Here is a 16,923-nt window from a genome sequence, read left to right as displayed (position 1 = left end):
CCAAAGTCCTGCTTCTGCCAGAGGACTTGGGAAGGGTCTGCCAACAAATGAGGCCTACAATGAGTTAGACTGGGCATGGCTCAGACTCAAGAAAAGACCGCTTCTGCCTCTCATTTCTTAAGGGAAACAGAAATACTGGGAGAAAAGGGGAGGGGAGGCTCAAAGTTGCCTAGAAGCTTTACTTCCTAAGCTTAGATACGCAGTGGAGATGTCCACTGTCACTAAAGAGTTTCAAGGACTCTGCACATTCTCAGGGTGTGCTGCTTATCCATTTCTTTATGTTTCCCAAATTTTGGCCCTGATGTGGAAAAAAAGGCTCTGGAGTTGGGACCACAACTCCCAAGGCCAGCACAGATGGACTTGGGTCCCAGGGAGAGTCACAGGAGTAATAGGAGCACCTCTTCCTAGGCATCTGGGCCTGGCTTTTAGAGCCACAGACAGGTATTTATCCAGGACTTCTGTTTTGTTAAAACTGGCTCTTTGCAGAACTTGGAAAGGGAAAAGTTAATTTTTCTGAACACAACTCCCAGAATTCCCCCAGCCAAGCTTAAATTAAAAAAAAATCTTTCCAAATTTCTAGGGTAAAGGGACAGCATTTAGAATAATTGAAAGGAGGAGACAAAATCCAGGAAGGAGATGGCATGGGGACACAGAGGAACCCCTGCCTTTCTGCTTCCATCAGCACAATCTTTCCATAAACAGCAAAGTACACGCACCTCCTCAAATTCATCTGGCTTATAGAGGTTGGGCACCTCCCCAGAGCTGAGGATATTGTTGATGTCCTCCAGGAAGCATTCATCTGCAATCTGGGTGTCCACAAAGAGGAAGGTGGTGGGCTTCTGGTCGATGCCTGTCTGGCGGTAGAGCTTCTTGATGTCTGTGGCAGGGAAGAGTCAGTGAGGGCCACTCAAAGGCACAGCCACAAAAACACATGGGAGGAGCACATCCTCACCTTCCCGGAACTCTTGTTTCCGGTACTGCCGGGAGATCTCGATCTGGAAGGTGTAGTACTCGCAAATGGAGGAGGCCAGGCGTGCCAGGCTCTGGCGCCCACTGCCTCCGATGCCCACCAGCAGCATGTTCCCTCGGGGCTGACTGATCACCCGGACAATGCGAGTTACTGTGGGAAAGCATAGGCCAGGCAGTCACAATGGAGGCAACTTGGCAGCAGAGCCAATTCAGGTAACAAAAGCCTTCGTAAACAATATCCAGAGCTTCAGAAAGATCCTTATTTTTAACTACAGTACTCAGAATCCCACAGATACCATGCCCAATGTTCATACTAGCTGAGGATTACTCCAAGGAGCTAGAGCTTCCAAACCTACACCTCATTCACTTAGTTTAAGAAGACATATAGATGCCTTCTCTTCATAACCCCTCCACATTTTCTCACTGCTTCTTTCTTTTTTCTTTTTGTCTTGCAATGGGCAATCTGTGAAGGAGGGACAGGTCAAATAATTTTGACTGGAAGTGCTAGGAGGTCTACACTTGCAAAGATACTTGTGGCAAATATATTATGATTTGTTTCTGGATCGAGCTGTTTCCCACCCAAGTGGAAACCATCCTGCACCACCCAGGACTGTAACTCCACACACTCACTGTGCTCAATGGCATCGCGGAAAAGCACCAGTCTCATGGGCACCATCCCTGGCGTTCGGTTGTACTCTTCCAGCGCACGCTCCATCTCTGGCTTCAGGACATTCATGTCTGACAGGTCTTCGTACACATTGCGCATGAAGTCCCCTGGAGAGAGCAAACAATCCATGTCTCTGGAAACCTCACTTCCAGCATTTTATACCCATTGCTCCAGAACCAGAGGCAGAAATCCCAAAGAGCCAAGAACATCCTACAGCCTCCATCTTCTTGAACAGGAGCTGGTGAGATATGCTTAAAATGGTTACAGTCATATTTTTTGACCTCCAGTCAATTTAATCTCAAACAAGCTAGGAGGCATTCCATATATTTTGTCTAAACCCATTTTATAATTAGGCCGATATTTCCAGACATTTTCTGTAGAAGTTCAGAACTAATCAGCAAATTTTGGTGTTTTGGGAGGAATTTGATGGTTTCGGCCAATTTTGCACAAAATGTGGTAAGAGATAAGTGTGAGAAATTATATGTGCTGCTGTTACTGCTATGTTGACTTCAGTGCATGGCAATTTTAAATTTTCCTTGGCCAGATGAGGCTCTTCTCTCACTCCTGCCTCTGTCTTAGGTGCGGCTGGCAGGGATGAGGGAGAGAGCCTTCTCGGTGGTGGCCCCCCGGCTTTGGAACTCTCTCCCCAGGGAGATCAGGTTAGCTCCGTCATTGCCCATTTTTCGCCCTCAACCGAAGACATGGATGTTCCGGAGTGCGTTTGAATAAATAGCCCATCTGACTTGGTATCTACTCTGTGTTTACAACCTTAATGGCACTTTATCTTGCTCCTCACTCTACATGCTATAGCACTTTAAGTGAAATTGTTCCCTTGTTCCTTTTTTACTCATTTTGATTCTATTCTTGGACCTGGTGGAATTATGTATTAGTCACCCCCTGCTGTGCAGAACAATTTGATGTTCCAGTTTTTAAAGTAACTGTTATGTTGTTTTTATCTTGTATTGCATTGTTTTTAAATCTCATTGTTTTAGTTGATTGTGTGTATTGTATGCTATGTTGTTGTTACATTCTCATAGCAAGACGCCCCGAGTACCCGTGGGGAGATGGTGGCGGGGTATAAATAAAGTTGTTGTTGTTGTTGTTGTTGTTGTTATTACTATTATTATTATTATTATTATTATTATTATTATTATTATTATTATTTATTCAGAGGTTTGACATTGCCTTCCCCCAAGCAGCTTCATTGGTTGAACATGGATTTGAACTACACCACATTGGCTCCCACTGCAGGTCCTGTTGCTCTCAAACTCTGTTTTCCGCCTAATCATAAGCAAAGGCACCCTGGATCAAAAGTGCACAAGTTTCCTAGTTAGGAACAACAGGTACAAACCAAAGATGGGGGAGCGCTTGTTGGGGCAGAGGTTGTGCAAGGTCAGGTCAAAGAACGAGCCCAGCTTCTCGCTCAGGAGGACCACAAAGGTATCCATGTCTGAAGCGTCCACCAGGCGGTCAGAGAAAACCCTGAAGAAGAGGAGAAGGAATCCATGTGTTCTGGGCTTATAGGGCCACTTTTGAATACACACACCTTCAGTGGCCTCTGTATGGGCCCAGCCCTATGGAAAGCAAGCTTATTTCTTAAATTCCCAAGAGAAAGGGAAGGGCTCTTATGAGAAGCAAGATCTACCTATCCACAGCCTGACTTTCTCTATAGGACATCCATAAACCATGACCAGGCTCACCCACAGATGGGTTGCTCTAGCTGAGCTTCAGTTTCTCCCTTTTCCGATCTCACAAGTGCCTTGAGATTCTCCCTTGTAGTTTCTTTTGGGAGTCTCCTTTCCAAGCTTCTCCCAAGGACTCATGGTGTCCAGGGCTGGACAATTACCATGAGGAACAGTATGTAAGGAGGCCGAGGAGAGGTGGATCTTGTTATCTTTCTTTACCCAGACAAGGAGATGGCCACAGGGCTCTATACAACCACCCTTCACTCCAATACCTCAATGATGCTCCAAGGCACCAGGAACAGCAGAAAGAAACCTTCACAATGCCTGTACCTGAAACACTCATGAATCCATAGGCGTGTCAAGCTGGATTTGGTATCATGGAAGTCCTTGTGGGCCCGCAGCATACCTTGAAATACCTGGGCACAGGGAGAAACAGAATCGGTGTGGGGTCAACAGGTTGCCAACCAGATCTATTGTACCCGTGGATCCACTAAGACAGGTGATGCTGGGTTGCTTTAGGCTTTGAAGGCAAAGAGCATGATTGTACCTGCCTACCCTTCTTCCATCTGTCATGAGGAGGACCATCATTGCTGGAAATACAACAAGATTTAGCACTGAAGGATGCCTCACAGTGAGCAGCACTAATAGGGTTAGATAGTTTGAGTGACCTCCCTTTCTCTGCCTGTTGTCTATCCTGACCCCTCTGGGATGTGAACAGAAACTCTTAGGGATGTTTCTCCACCCTTTCTTCTTCCCATGATTCCCCTCTCGACCTTCCAAGATGTAGCTAGGTGAGATCAGCACCCTGCATTACTTTCCTATTTTAAAATGGGGCTTAACTTCTTTCTCCAAGTCATTGGAATGTTTGCTCCTTAAATCAAGATCTCTAACTGCTGAATGCACTCTAATAATAATCACTCATGTTTTGTTCCACTACCTAAGGCTACCTGAAGAGCTATCTACTTGGTGTGCTTAAGGAAGGTTATGAAGACTTTTAATGGCAGCTGGGACTCAATTTGCAACTTTTTTGCCTTCATAGTTCCCACGTTAGAAAGGCCCTTCCAAAGCAGCCCTGGGCAGTTTGTCAAAGCCAGTTTGGGAGCAGCAGGGCTGTGTTGGACTACAGTTACCAGAATCTCCCAAACAGAATGGCTGATGGCCCAAGAACAAGGACCCCTTGCCGTCTGCTTTTACCTCCCCCTTCCATTTTCTGGCTTGATACTCTTTTTCACAGTGTGAGAACGGTGAGGCTGGCGCCAGAACTAGCATCGCTCACATGTAACCTCCTGGCATTTGACGTGCGCGAGGACAGCTCCAGGGCTCGGGTTGGGACAAACGTTCAGTGGCTTTTGATATCTTCAAACTCTCTCCAAAGTTGCTGGGCCCATTTGATGTGAGCTCTGCAACAGCACTAGCGGGAAGGAGATGGGCTCGCCTGGAATCCTAATGTTCCCAGCCCTTGGGCTCACATGGAGGAGCATTAATTTGAAAAACACCCCAAAATCCTCTTCATTAACCCTTCTCTGATAGCAGCTGAAAAAGCATAGGCATTGGAGTTCTCTGACTGCAAAGTGACATAGACATACACATTCTTCAGTGCATTGCTTCTTGTTTGCAAGAATGTTTGCAAGACCACCAAAGTGTTGTTTTTTTCCTAATGGCTAATGTTAACAATATATCTGCCACAGCCAGCACTTAGTGGGCCCAATCTTCCTCTGGTCCCATGCCCGGTCAGGCAGAACATAATAAGAATGGAAAGGATAGGCGCTGTTATTCATTCCTCACCTGAAAAGTGGGATTCCTGACAATCAGGAAAACACTCAACAAGAATAACACAGAAGGGAGAATGTTATGCAGGTTTCACTTGGTACTTGAGGATCCAGTACCAAGTGTTTGTGCTTGATACAGGTTTTGACCTGAATACAAAGGTGGCTTTGAAGAAAAACATTCTTTCTATTAAAAAAAAACCCCACTGCTTCTAGAGATCCATAATTTTGTGTGCAAGATTCCTGAGTTGTTTTTTCTTTCTACATACAAAAAACCAAGAGTGTAGTGTGCAAAAAAATGAAACTGTGTTTTGTGAACAAAGACCACTTTTTTACATTAAAATACACCATTGTTGCACAAAAAAAATGTGCAGAATAATTTCCTGAAATGCTTCAGGATGTGTGAATATCGAGTGGGAACCTCACAGAAATACTCATTTTCTCCCACAGCAGGGAGAATTGCTATGAGACCAATTCATTCATACATGCAAGGATACAACAGTTGAATATTTACATGTACACGCCTATATAAAAAATACATATCCGAACTTCTTACCTGCTCACAGAGTGAGTCGCCATCCACAAAAAAATGCACCTGGTGCCTCCCAGATATGCTTAACTACAACTCCTATTAGCCACAGCCATCATAGGCAGTGGCTTCTTTTGAGTTACAGCATCCACAATGTTGAAACAGTCACACATGCACAGACACAGGCACGGTCCTCTGGACCTCAACACAGTTCCAGAAAGCATGAAAAGCGGAAAGAGAGAAGAAATGTAGTTTTTAGTTTTGAGGAAGCCACAGCACCGAGGGGAAGGCGGGGGGGGGGGGGGGGAGAGAGAAAAGCTTCCCTAACTCTCAGCTGCAGAGAACGAACAAGGCCTGGCTTCCTTGCCTGAGGCAGAATGAGCCTGGAACTTGAGGCTGAGCTGCTCCCCTTCTTTGTATCCTGAGCTGCATCAAACAAGGCGCATCTGATGCCTCCCAGAGGGAAGGAGGAAAGACCGCCCAGTGAGTGTGCCATCCCTGAGAAGGGAGCCCCGCACAGTGGCCTCTGCCATGCACCTGTCCTGGCTCCCACAGGCCCTTCCTGGCTTGGAGGACAGTGTCCTAAGCCCTGGCCTCCAAACAGGCCTCATACCTTGGAAATGTCCCGCAGGTTGAAGAGATAGTGGATCTTGGCCGGGGTTGGCAGGAACTTCTGGACAACGCTGTTGTAGAGCTCCATCGTGGCCTCGGTGATGACGTTACCAATGGGCTTCAGCGCCTCATCGAAATTCTGCAGCTTCTGATTGATCATGGTGCCAAAGATGCGCCGGATTTGTGAATCCTGTTCAGGGAGGGGGAAAGGACAGCAGGGGTGGAGGGGATAGGTCTATGGGCAAACTACTCTATTGGGATACACACCCTCTATCATTACCATAACTTCTCACTGTAGTGATCATTATCGAATATTAAATCTTTGTAAGTCAATCATTTTCAATGTGCTGTCGAAGGCTTTCATGGCCAGAACCACTGGGTTGCTGTGAGTTTTCCAGGCTATATGGCCCTGTTTCAGAAGCATTCTCTCCTGACGTTTCACCTGCATCTATAGCATCCTCAGAGCTTGTGAGGTCTGTTGGAAACTAGGCAAGTGAGGTTTATGTATCTGTGGAAAGTCCAGGTTGGGAGAACGCTTCAGGAACATGGCCATACAGCCCAGAAAACTCACAGCAACTCAATCATTTTCCTTCCAAAGAAATCTCTCTTCTAAACAAAGCTTCATGGGGAGAACACCATAGTGACATCACTGAATAAAATCTGTTCTTATACTTATTCCACACTCACAATAGTGATCTCCACATGATGTGATTGTTAAAGCTTGAAATCTGCTTTTATTTTGTCATACCAAAGATGAGCATGTATCCCAAATTTCAAGCCATCTCATTCTAATTGCAATACTCTTTTGTTTTCCAATGCTAACCAAAGTTATGGCCACTCATTCCCTACTTGATGTGCCCTGCCATTGGGCCTATCCTGGATTTGTCAGCTGTAGGAAGTTACGTTATGGAACAGGAACCTTTGAAAACCAACACATCTCAGCAGGAAGTAGGGACTCTTCCACACAAAGTCCACAACACTCTTGCCACTCATAATCCCAGACATAGGCTGGCTAGGTGTCTCGAGGTCATGCAGGGAGAGACCAGGAATTCTCTCTGCTGTGGGTGATAAAGCTGCTGGAATCCAGAAGAAGGATAACTTTATTGCATTCACTGCATTTGGGGGATTTTCAAATAAAACTGATATTAAAAACCCAAAATTAAAAGGTTTTATAAGTCTCTTGAGATGACTTTCACACCAAATATTAAAATAACAGCAGTCTCTAAAGCAATATAATACATGTGTATGAGTCTTGACACTGCCTGTCGACTTACAGTGACACCATGAATTTCATAGGGTTTTCTTAATCAAGGAATACTCAGAGGCAGTTCTGATGGTTTCTTCCTAAAAAATATTGCCTACAGCATTTGTTATTCATTAGTGGTCTCCCATCCAAGTAATATCCCTAATCCTAACCCCAATCCTACTTGGAGTAGCATCTAACTCTTCTGCCACAGAACTGAACAGGCACCCAGCAAGGTATTCCAGTGGGGCAAGTGTGTTGTACTTTGAATGTTACTGTCATGTTTTAAAATGATGCAATATTGACTCAAAATTTGATGTTTTAATATGACTCTTTGCTTAATTTTAAAAACGTATTAGTTTTTTTTAATTCAGTCTGTGAGCTGCCTTGGGTGCCATGTATGGAAAAGGTGAGACATTAAACAAACAAACAAACAGGCAGTCCCCATCAGGATCACCGAGGCCCACCTGCTGAGTACCATTATAAGGATGTTCAAACTGTGATGGAGGGAAATTGGTTTGTACAGTTGCCAGTCAGGTCTGATCTCAAGCATCTCAAACATCTGAGGTGCAATGAGGCAGATGCCTCAGGCCATGAATTTAGTGTATGTGTGTGTGTGTGTGTGTGGGGGGGGGCTGGCACTGCAACCTGGCCCCTCACAAGCAAGTGCGAGGTAGAGGAGAGATGTCCTGAGCATTTCAAAAGGCTTGGCATGGGGGAGAACTTCTCGATGGATATGACTCCCCGAGAGCTGAGCAGGAGGAGGCGCAACTTTGGATTCCATGCCTGAGGCACCAAAATGCCTTGGCCCAGTGTTACGTTGCCAACAGCGTTTCCTCTGCCCTCTCCCCCAATGACATGCTGCTTCCTGGCCTCCCTGCTTTGATTTGGGATATCGAGACTTGTTGTCACTCAGCGTTATGCAGAACAGCAAAGGCTGTTTGGGACTCAGCTCTGTGGAGGCCAAGAGCAGAGCTGCCAGGCTTCCCCTTGATCACAGGGGGCTCTGGAAATGGGAAGGCCAGCTGGACAAGCCCCTTGGGCCCCTCGTGTGGCCTCCCAGCATCCCCTGGCCCCCCAGGAGAGGGAGAGGGAAGGGCCGCGGTGCCCCCGGCTGTGATTGCCTGATTAACCTCTGGTCCCGGAGCCCTCCCGGCAGGGCCAGCCCGGCATGCCTAAGCAGCCCTTACGGTGGGGAAGGTCATGTTGATGAGGTTGAAGCGGCTCTGAAGTCGGCTGGAGATCACCGTGCGCCCTCCTCCGGGAGGCCCCATGGCAGCCATCAGGAACATGTCCTGAGGGGGATCACAAACAGGCACAGATCAAACCCAAAAGAAAATAAAGGCATTTCTCACTCCACCCCGTACCACCACCACATCACCGCTTTTCTGCCTTTCCATAAAAGTGTTTTTAGTAGTGCGACACTAAGCGGCCCAGAGGGACCTGCGGAGGGGGCAGCCGGGAGGCAGGCAGCATACAAATGGGGGCCCTGCCTGGAAGTGGAGTCTGTAATAGCTGCGGAGGCACGTGCCGGCGCTCCAGCCGGGAGACAGGAGGATGCTTCTCACGCCCACCGCCCCCCCACCCCGTGCTCCCCATCCACTCTTGAAATTCAGATACACAGCTTCTCAGAAAGCGGCACCGAGGACAATTATTCCAGGCACAAATGTTCTTCTCCGCTCACAGGTTGCTGAGTTTTCAAACAAGGGAGGAGGGGGCTAAGTAGACGATGCGTTAACAGCGTGATTGCATTTAATGTGTGTCTAGACGTTTTCTTTTCAGCAACAGCCACAGGAAGGAGAGCAGCAGTGGCAGCACCACAGAGTTCCTGACCACAGTCCTTGTGGCCAAAGCCACTCATAGCCCAATGGGAGAAAGGATGCAGCCCCTCTTCCCCACACATCTAGGCCCCAATGCTGAGCCCACTTCCACGCACACCGTTTCTAAAGGAAGAAAGTTTCTTCATACATGGAAACAACTCCCTGGTCCCTGATAATTGAGAGAAGGCTCACCACAAAGCAGGGAAAGGCAAGGGGGGCCTGGGACTGGGGATGGAGCTGTTGCCTGGTGGTTGGGATTTCCCAAACTCCTTAGGAGGAAGGATTGGCAAGCTTTGGTGAAACCAACATGCCTCACCTTGACGTATTTGGCAGTCTGCTTGGTCCGGTCGTACCAGAAGCCATAGTCCAGCCAAAGACGGATCAGCTCCAGGGGAGGCTGGGAGCCAAACTGGTCCTTGGCCGGCATGTTGAGGTCATCCATGAAGGTGATCATGCTCTTCCCGCCCATGGGAACATAGACCCCCTTGGTCCGCTTCTCTACACGGCTTTCAATGATGCTCTGGACATTGTTTGAAGTTGTCTGTGTGAGGTGAAAGGAGGCCCAGTGAGTACAGACTACTCCTTGCAAGCCCTTCAATCTTCCCTTCCATTGAACTGTTTCTTTGTGGAAATGATGCAGATGAGATCATATGCATGCACCCCTCCTGCATGCTCCAAGAAAGCCCAAGGCATGAAGCACCTCTCCCATTACCTGTGCAGACATGTTGATAACCAGCACGGCCCACTTGGTGCTGTCAAGGGACTGGAGAACACCTTGTGCAATGGAGGTCTTACCGGTGCCCACCGGGCCAACCACCAACACTGGATTCTGGTTGGAAATGAGGGCGTTGACGAGGTAGTTGTAACGCATGGTGTCCACGGTTGGGACAATAATCTTGTAGAAGGGGGCGCTGGGGAGAGAAAGGGAAGGCCCCCGTTCAGATGGCCACTCTCTCTTCCAGACCCCAGGGCCTCCCTCCCTTTCCCCACCCCCCACAGGGAGGGGACATGGTGTTAGCCCCAAGTGCCATTATGGTCCTTTTGGACGTGGCTGTCACAGCTTTGCAAAGGACATTGGTCTAAATGCATGAAGACATCCGACACGAGACACAATTCGTGCAGCTGTCATCCCCGCTGGAGCCTGACAGCTTGGAAGAAAGCCACCGTTAATGAAGGCTTCTCCCTCCACCCGGCGCTTGATGCGGGTGGCCAGCCGCCCGTGGCAGCCTTGGGACCACGTTCCGGTAATTTCAGGCCACTGATCGGATTAGGGGTGGGAAATGGATCCAAGCCACTGGCTCAGAGCACAAAACCAGCCGTGCAATTCGGTGGCCTGCCAGGGAGGAATCGGGCACAGGCAACAGACAAGCCAAGGTGTGTGTTGTGTGTGTAACTACAGACAAGAGGTGATCAGAGAGAATGCCTTTCTCTTGCCAGCACACTGTCATGGCCATAAGAAACCAAGGCATGGGGCAGAAAGGTCAGTCAGAGGAGTGAATCCCCATCTCCACAAACACACATGCACATACAGGGAAAAAGTCCTCCTTGACAACTCCCTTTTGGTTTCTTTAACATACGAATGTAGGCAGAGCCTTCCTGAATCAAGCCACACATTCATGTAGTCCTATATCCAAAAGTGGCCAATAAAATGCCGTCATGAAAAGCGAAAGGTCTCCAGCTCTGACTCTTCCAGCCATGAATAGCCCCCAATAGGCCTCCTTCTTCTTTTCTCACTCCATGCCATCCAAACCAGTACCTATCTCCAGATTTTTATGGCAGCAAATATTCTAGATGGGTTATTAAGTAAAATGGACTTGTTCTCTCAGTCCTGCATTTGCTGGAGAGAACCAGCTTGGAACGGTATCTCCTCCCTAAAATACAATGTGCTGGCCACCACCTGTGTTGGCCAAGGGATACTGGAAATCATATAACAAACTTAACATTTTTACTGTGGTGGAATTACGGTTCATGCAAACAGAGGATTGCCTTGTGGGGCTGCCTTTGAAGACTGTTCAAAAGCTCTAGTTAGTCCAATGGGCGGCAGACAGGTTGCTAACTGGAGCAACATACAGGGAGCATACCACTCCCCTGTTGCGTCAACTCCACTTGCTGCCAATTTGCTACCGAGCACAATTCAAGGTGCTGGCTTTGGCCTATAAAGCTCTAAACAGTTCTGGCCCAGCTTACTTGTTCAAACGTATCTCCCACTATGACCCACCTCATAGTTTAAGATCTTTGGGGGAGGCCCTGCTCTTGATCCCACCACCTTCGCAAGTGCGACTGGTGGGGACGAGAGACAGGGCCTTCTCAGAGGTGGCCCCCCATCCGTGGAACACCCTCCCTAATGAGATCAGGTAGGCTCCCTCGCTCCTATCCTTTCATAAACATCTCAAAACTTGGCTATGGGACCAGGCCTTTGAGCAATCCAAGCAGCACTAACTGTAAAATGAAATTAGGATGAATAATGGACAGACCTGGATCACAATTTGGAATTCGTCCTTGAATATATATTTTAATGGATGTTTTAACTAATGCTATCTATTTTAACTGTAATTGTTTTTATATATATGTTTTCTATTGGTTTGCGCAGCATCTAATGATGCTAATTGTAAGGCCGCCCTGATTCCCTCCTCGGGGGTGAGAAAGGAGGGATATAAATGCTTGTAATAAACAAATAAATAAATACATGTGGATTCAGCCTCACTCACTGTCAGCCCCTTCTTCATTGGCCAGAATTGGTAGAGACCAGAGGGATAAGCCACAGTGTTCTGCTTCTGGGGAAACTTATGAAAGGGAGGGTTGACTCACTTGGGTGGGTATCGCCACATCTTGGGGAGCTTATCTTCAAAGGAAGACCACTGCTTCCGCTTGGGGTCAACATAATATTCATAGACGGTGTCCTGGAAAGGAAGGAAGGGAGACTGTCAGGTGCACAAACTTTTTGCAGTTCCTTCTGACACAAGGATCGCAATACTAGACTGTGCCCCTGGCAGAATAAACGATGGTGGATCTTCCTTGCAAAAATGTATTTTGAATTTTTTTTTCTTCAGAAACTTTTCCACACCATATCTATATTTATATCCATATCTATCTCCATAATTGTTGGGCTGTTGCACTTCAATCAGTCATACTGGATAGGTTAAATATAGGTTACGAAGTTCTAGCTATTCTTCTGAGGAGACAAGTACTGACAAACCATAGTATTTACAGGAATGGAATAGCAAATTACTGCTAAGCTGTGAAATATCTCGCTTCTCAATCAGTCACAAGTCCAAACAGTCAAGACAAAATGTGATCTGGTACAAAACGCAGACAGCATGTGCCTAAAGACGAAGGTACTACAGTTATATCTGCAGCAAAAGAAAACTGTGAATATATGTTGATACAGATCTCTAGAAAATAGTTTTCTTTCAGGTGTAGTCATATTTGCTAAATATAAAAACATCTTCAGAGCCATTTCAGACAGACATGGGCAAACTTAGGCCCTCCAGGTGTTTTGGACTTCAACTCTCACAATTCCTAACAGCCTACCGGCTGTTAGGAATTGTGGGAGTTGAAGTCCAAAACACCTGGAGGGCTGAAGTTTGCCATGCCAGTTTTAGGCCCTTTTCAACCACACCTGGTTGCTTGCCTACAACAGGGATGTGTGTTCTGGTCACTGCACATTTTTTGACATTTCCTCAATCCTTTCCAGCTAATGGTGGCTACAAACAGTAAATGAGGAGGCATAGAGGCATAATTATACCCGCTGCCCCTGCACTGCTCTTTTCCCCGAGTAGCAACCAAATCCAGTTGACCTTGTTTGGGAAGGAGCCTTCTATCTCTCGCAGGAAAATGTCGATCTTCTTCCGCCCCTCCTCATCCACTGCGGCACAAAGGGACCATATCATGCTGAAGATGAAATACATCTCCACCACTGTGGTGTAGTTCTCACTGTCTGCTGGATTCAGCTGGGAAGGGAAGAATGTGGAAATTAAGCATAGGAAACCTGCTGGTTGTTGTATTCAGAGCCTTGAGGGGATCAGACATACACTGGGAAAGCAGGGACTTGTCGGGTGTTTTAGCCTATATCATGGATCACAGTAAGACAGCGTGAGAGCTGATGATCATAGTATCTAGCTAGTCTGAAGGCCACTTCTTTGGGCCATAGGAGTATATCCAGAGTGGGCAGGGAATGCTTATTGTCCTCCAAACAGATATCTCTGGGACAACGTTCTAATGGGTTTGAAAGACTTGAAAATATGGGTCAACTTAGCCACAATTTACAGAGGTGCTGCTGGAGATCTATGGTTCAAAGCATACCCAGAGTAAGAAAAGGTGTGCTTACCAGACAGCTGATAGAAAGTCAGCTGTTAATATTTAGATTTGAAAATGCGGGGCAGCCTAGATGGAATTTTCTGTCCTCAAAAGCTATGGGCAGGACAACACTGGGCTTCAAAATACAAGACAATGAAACCCAAAAGTTCTAGATTTCTCTCGCTGACCCTTGACTAGAAGGATCACAACATTGGACTTTCCCAGACCTTTCTGAGGAATCCATGGGCTTAGAGGACAGCTGGCCAAGGCCAGTTGGTTCCTTACCCCTTCATCTAAAGAACCCAAAGACGAGAAGAGTTTGCAGAGAGCCACGATCCCGCTGTATTCAGAGATGGTGACCAGCTCCTGGCAGTTGTCCTTCTTGAAGGTCAGGATCTTGTTGGTGAATTTGTCAAACATGCGGTGCAGGGTTTCTGTTTCTGTCTGAGAAGAGACAGATGCAGATGAAAGCTTCCTTGCAGCCTCTCAGCAGAGCCATGTAATCGAATGCCATCTCTTTTATTTAATTTCTAGCCCACCCTTCTCCTCATTGTGACTCACTGTCCTCCAAGGTCCTTTCCCTCCTGAAGTTTGCCTTTGAAGGTGTGTTGTCCCTCCCACCACATTTCCACTCACTCACTCACTCACTCACAGCCAGGTCCTTTTTCTTTCTGCAACATTGGGACTTTGTATCCAAAGCAATACATTTGTTCTGGGACAGTTGCATACAGGAGAGCAGTCCCAGGATGGGAGCTATGACGTATGATTGGAAAGTGCGGGGATGTGGGAAGGATCTACTGATGGAAGCAGCTGGCTGTGTTAGGGGCACCTTGGAACAAGCCCTAAACTGCCCCAAACATAGATTTCTGCTCCTCCCGTCAAGTACCTTTGGGCGCTTCTCAATCCAGGAAAGGACATATGGCTTCCACCCCAAGTCACTGTAATCCGTGTACACCATCCCACACCGGGAGACGGTGGCAGGCGAGGCGACTGCAAGATTTTCCACCTCAAACAACAGGGACACCTGAAGCAGGATAAGGAAGGGAAAAGTGACTTGAGCAGTCTACCTTGTGGAATGAGAGCCCCAGAAAGGATTCGCACGCTGGCTTACCTGCTCAGGCATGGCGATCCTCTCGCCATTGATCAGGGTCAGCACTTTGTTATCGTCCATGACCGAGTTCATACTCTCAATCCACAACGTGTCAACAGGGCCATCAAAAACGATCCACTTCTCATCAGGTTTCTCATCTGGGCAAAAAGGGAGAAGGACAAGCCCAGTTTGGGGCTAAGACAAGCGAGCGCAACCCAAATTCAGAAGCCAGCTGCTCTCCCGAGGCATGATGGGTCTGCCCTCCTTGAATTGAAAAGCCCAGAACTTGAAAATGTTATTTCTGGGGCTACTAGCCTTCAGCTAACATGGCTGCAAGTGATGCTGGTGTGGATGAGCTTTGGACAATTGATGCCAGTCAGAATTCACAGGAGGCAAGCGGACTCAGCTACGTCAAGTCCAATCAAAATGTATGGAAAAACCTATAGACTCATTGGGTCCCCTTACACACTCCTACTTTAATGAGAACTAGAAATATGACTTTTCAAAAGCCCACCCTGAAAGCCACAATCAGTGCCACAGATAGGAGCCAGAGGAAGAAGGAGGAAGGCATGCATAACCAATTGTTGACACATACAAGATCACCAAATGCTGCAATCACGGCAGCCACCTTCAAGGCACCCACCCAGAGCCTTTCTCATTCTGACAGACAAGAGACAATTTCAGAAGAGAGGCAGTGAATTTCTTCCAAGGGCTTGTTTTTGAAGAGGTTGATTGGCTCAGACAAGCAGAGGTGCCAGCTCGCTCAGGAAAGGAGGGATGATTGGCAGCCGAGGCTGGCACCTGGCATGGGCCGAGACGGGCCTTCCGGAGGGTAAATACCTGTGCAGGCTTCCCGCATGATGGAAGCCAGGATGCCATCGCACCATTCACTGGTGTTTAGGTCATAGCTCCCGAACAACTCACTGAGACTCAACGCTTTGGGGTTGAGGGGAAAGGCCTGTGAGGAGGTCAGAGGGGGACAGGAGTTGAGGTCAGAGGGTTGCGAGGTCAGGAGAAAGGAAAGAAGGCAGCAGGCAGAAGGCTGGCCAAGCAAGGCGGAGCCTAAGATCCTCAGGCCCAATGACTGTAATAGAACAGGTCATGCTACAATCCTGAAGGAGGTCTTTTCCGGAGCCAGTTCCCACCACTCTGCTGGTGGCCAGTTCCTTCTTCCTTTCTCCTGACCCAGAAATCAATGTATGGTCAAGATTGTCTTCCACAAGGGGAAGCAGGGGTTGCTTTCTTTCGGTCTGCTCCCTGCAATCAGATACAAGGGGGGCTAAAAAGTGTGACTGCGTTGGAGACCAAGAGGAAAAACCTTGGTCTCTCCACTGCCTGTTCCCCCTGTCCACCATAAATCAACATGCATGCCATCACACTCCCTCTTTTAATTATCATAGAGATTGGGGTCGGAGGAGAGCCTCCCCCGCCCGCCTTTCCTAGAAAGAGCCATCCCATCACCTGCTGGCAGTTAATAAGCAAGCGCCTGCAGGAGGTCACCTGCCAATATGCTGAGATAATCACCTTTGCCCCCTTGGAGAGAGGCTATCAGCCAAACTGCACGAGGCAGGCCCGAAGAGCAGCGGGCAGCTGGGCCAGGGCTTGGCAACCAGGGCTGGCAAGCATCCCTACACACTCCGGTTCAGCATCCCAAGTCTTTGAGGGTAACTCCCCACAAAACAGCCGACACCATCAAGATCATCGCTGCCAGCCGGTGATGGCCAGTTGCACGGTGGTTTGCATGCCCTCCTTGTTCAGTTTGAGGAAAGGGTCTCTCAGAGGCAACCAGGCAGAAGGAAGGGCAGCAAGGAGGCAGGGAGGTGCTAGCAAGCAGGAGAGGGCTAGACATCAGAAGGCAAAGGCCTCAACCCAGCTGAGCTAGAACTTCTTCGTGGTGAAGCCCCCGATGAGATCTTTGCTTATCTGTTGCACTCAAGGCCAGCACAATGGATGCAAGTTAACTGGCACACTATCCTCTTGCCTGTGCGTTTAGTCTCGCTCACTCTCTCAGGAGGAAGTGAGATTCAGCCAAATGTTACCATCTGCCCACCTTGCATCCTCTGCTTCAACTGGGACACTGCCTTGAGGTCAACAGGCAAGCAAATTAGGAGGGGGAGAGCGGGCTTGGGCCCTCATCCTGTCCTCTGTCCTCTTCTGGCCATGAGACCTGGGAAAGAGCAGCTGCACTTCCTATGGAATCATCTGTCCAAAGATTTGCTGATGGTCACAAGCTAAGATACAGTAAT

At 47.9% G+C, this 16,923-nt stretch overlaps 1 protein-coding gene across 1 annotated transcript in view; it reads right to left on the bottom strand.

The window, feature by feature from the left end:
• Positions 1–16,923, bottom strand: part of dnah2 (dynein axonemal heavy chain 2) — a 125,946-nt gene that overhangs the window by 29,421 nt on the left and 79,602 nt on the right. The window contains exons 44-57 of the mRNA XM_062984167.1: positions 14,699–14,835; positions 14,474–14,611; positions 13,873–14,031; positions 13,089–13,241; positions 12,100–12,191; positions 10,004–10,202; positions 9,608–9,832; positions 8,662–8,766; positions 6,230–6,418; positions 3,652–3,737; positions 2,988–3,118; positions 1,600–1,743; positions 953–1,120; positions 717–877 (exon numbers count right to left, since the gene is read on the bottom strand). Of these exons, the coding sequence (XP_062840237.1) occupies positions 717–877; positions 953–1,120; positions 1,600–1,743; positions 2,988–3,118; positions 3,652–3,737; positions 6,230–6,418; positions 8,662–8,766; positions 9,608–9,832; positions 10,004–10,202; positions 12,100–12,191; positions 13,089–13,241; positions 13,873–14,031; positions 14,474–14,611; positions 14,699–14,835 (2,087 nt within the window). The remainder of the gene's footprint in view (positions 1–716; positions 878–952; positions 1,121–1,599; positions 1,744–2,987; positions 3,119–3,651; positions 3,738–6,229; positions 6,419–8,661; positions 8,767–9,607; positions 9,833–10,003; positions 10,203–12,099; positions 12,192–13,088; positions 13,242–13,872; positions 14,032–14,473; positions 14,612–14,698; positions 14,836–16,923) is intronic.

This window comes from Anolis carolinensis, chromosome 6 (assembly GCF_035594765.1).
Source record: "Anolis carolinensis isolate JA03-04 chromosome 6, rAnoCar3.1.pri, whole genome shotgun sequence".
In the NCBI taxonomy this organism is placed as follows: domain Eukaryota; kingdom Metazoa; phylum Chordata; class Lepidosauria; order Squamata; family Dactyloidae; genus Anolis; species Anolis carolinensis.
The sequence above is the reverse complement of the archived record's forward strand: the minus strand, read 5'-3'. Positions and strand labels throughout refer to the sequence as shown.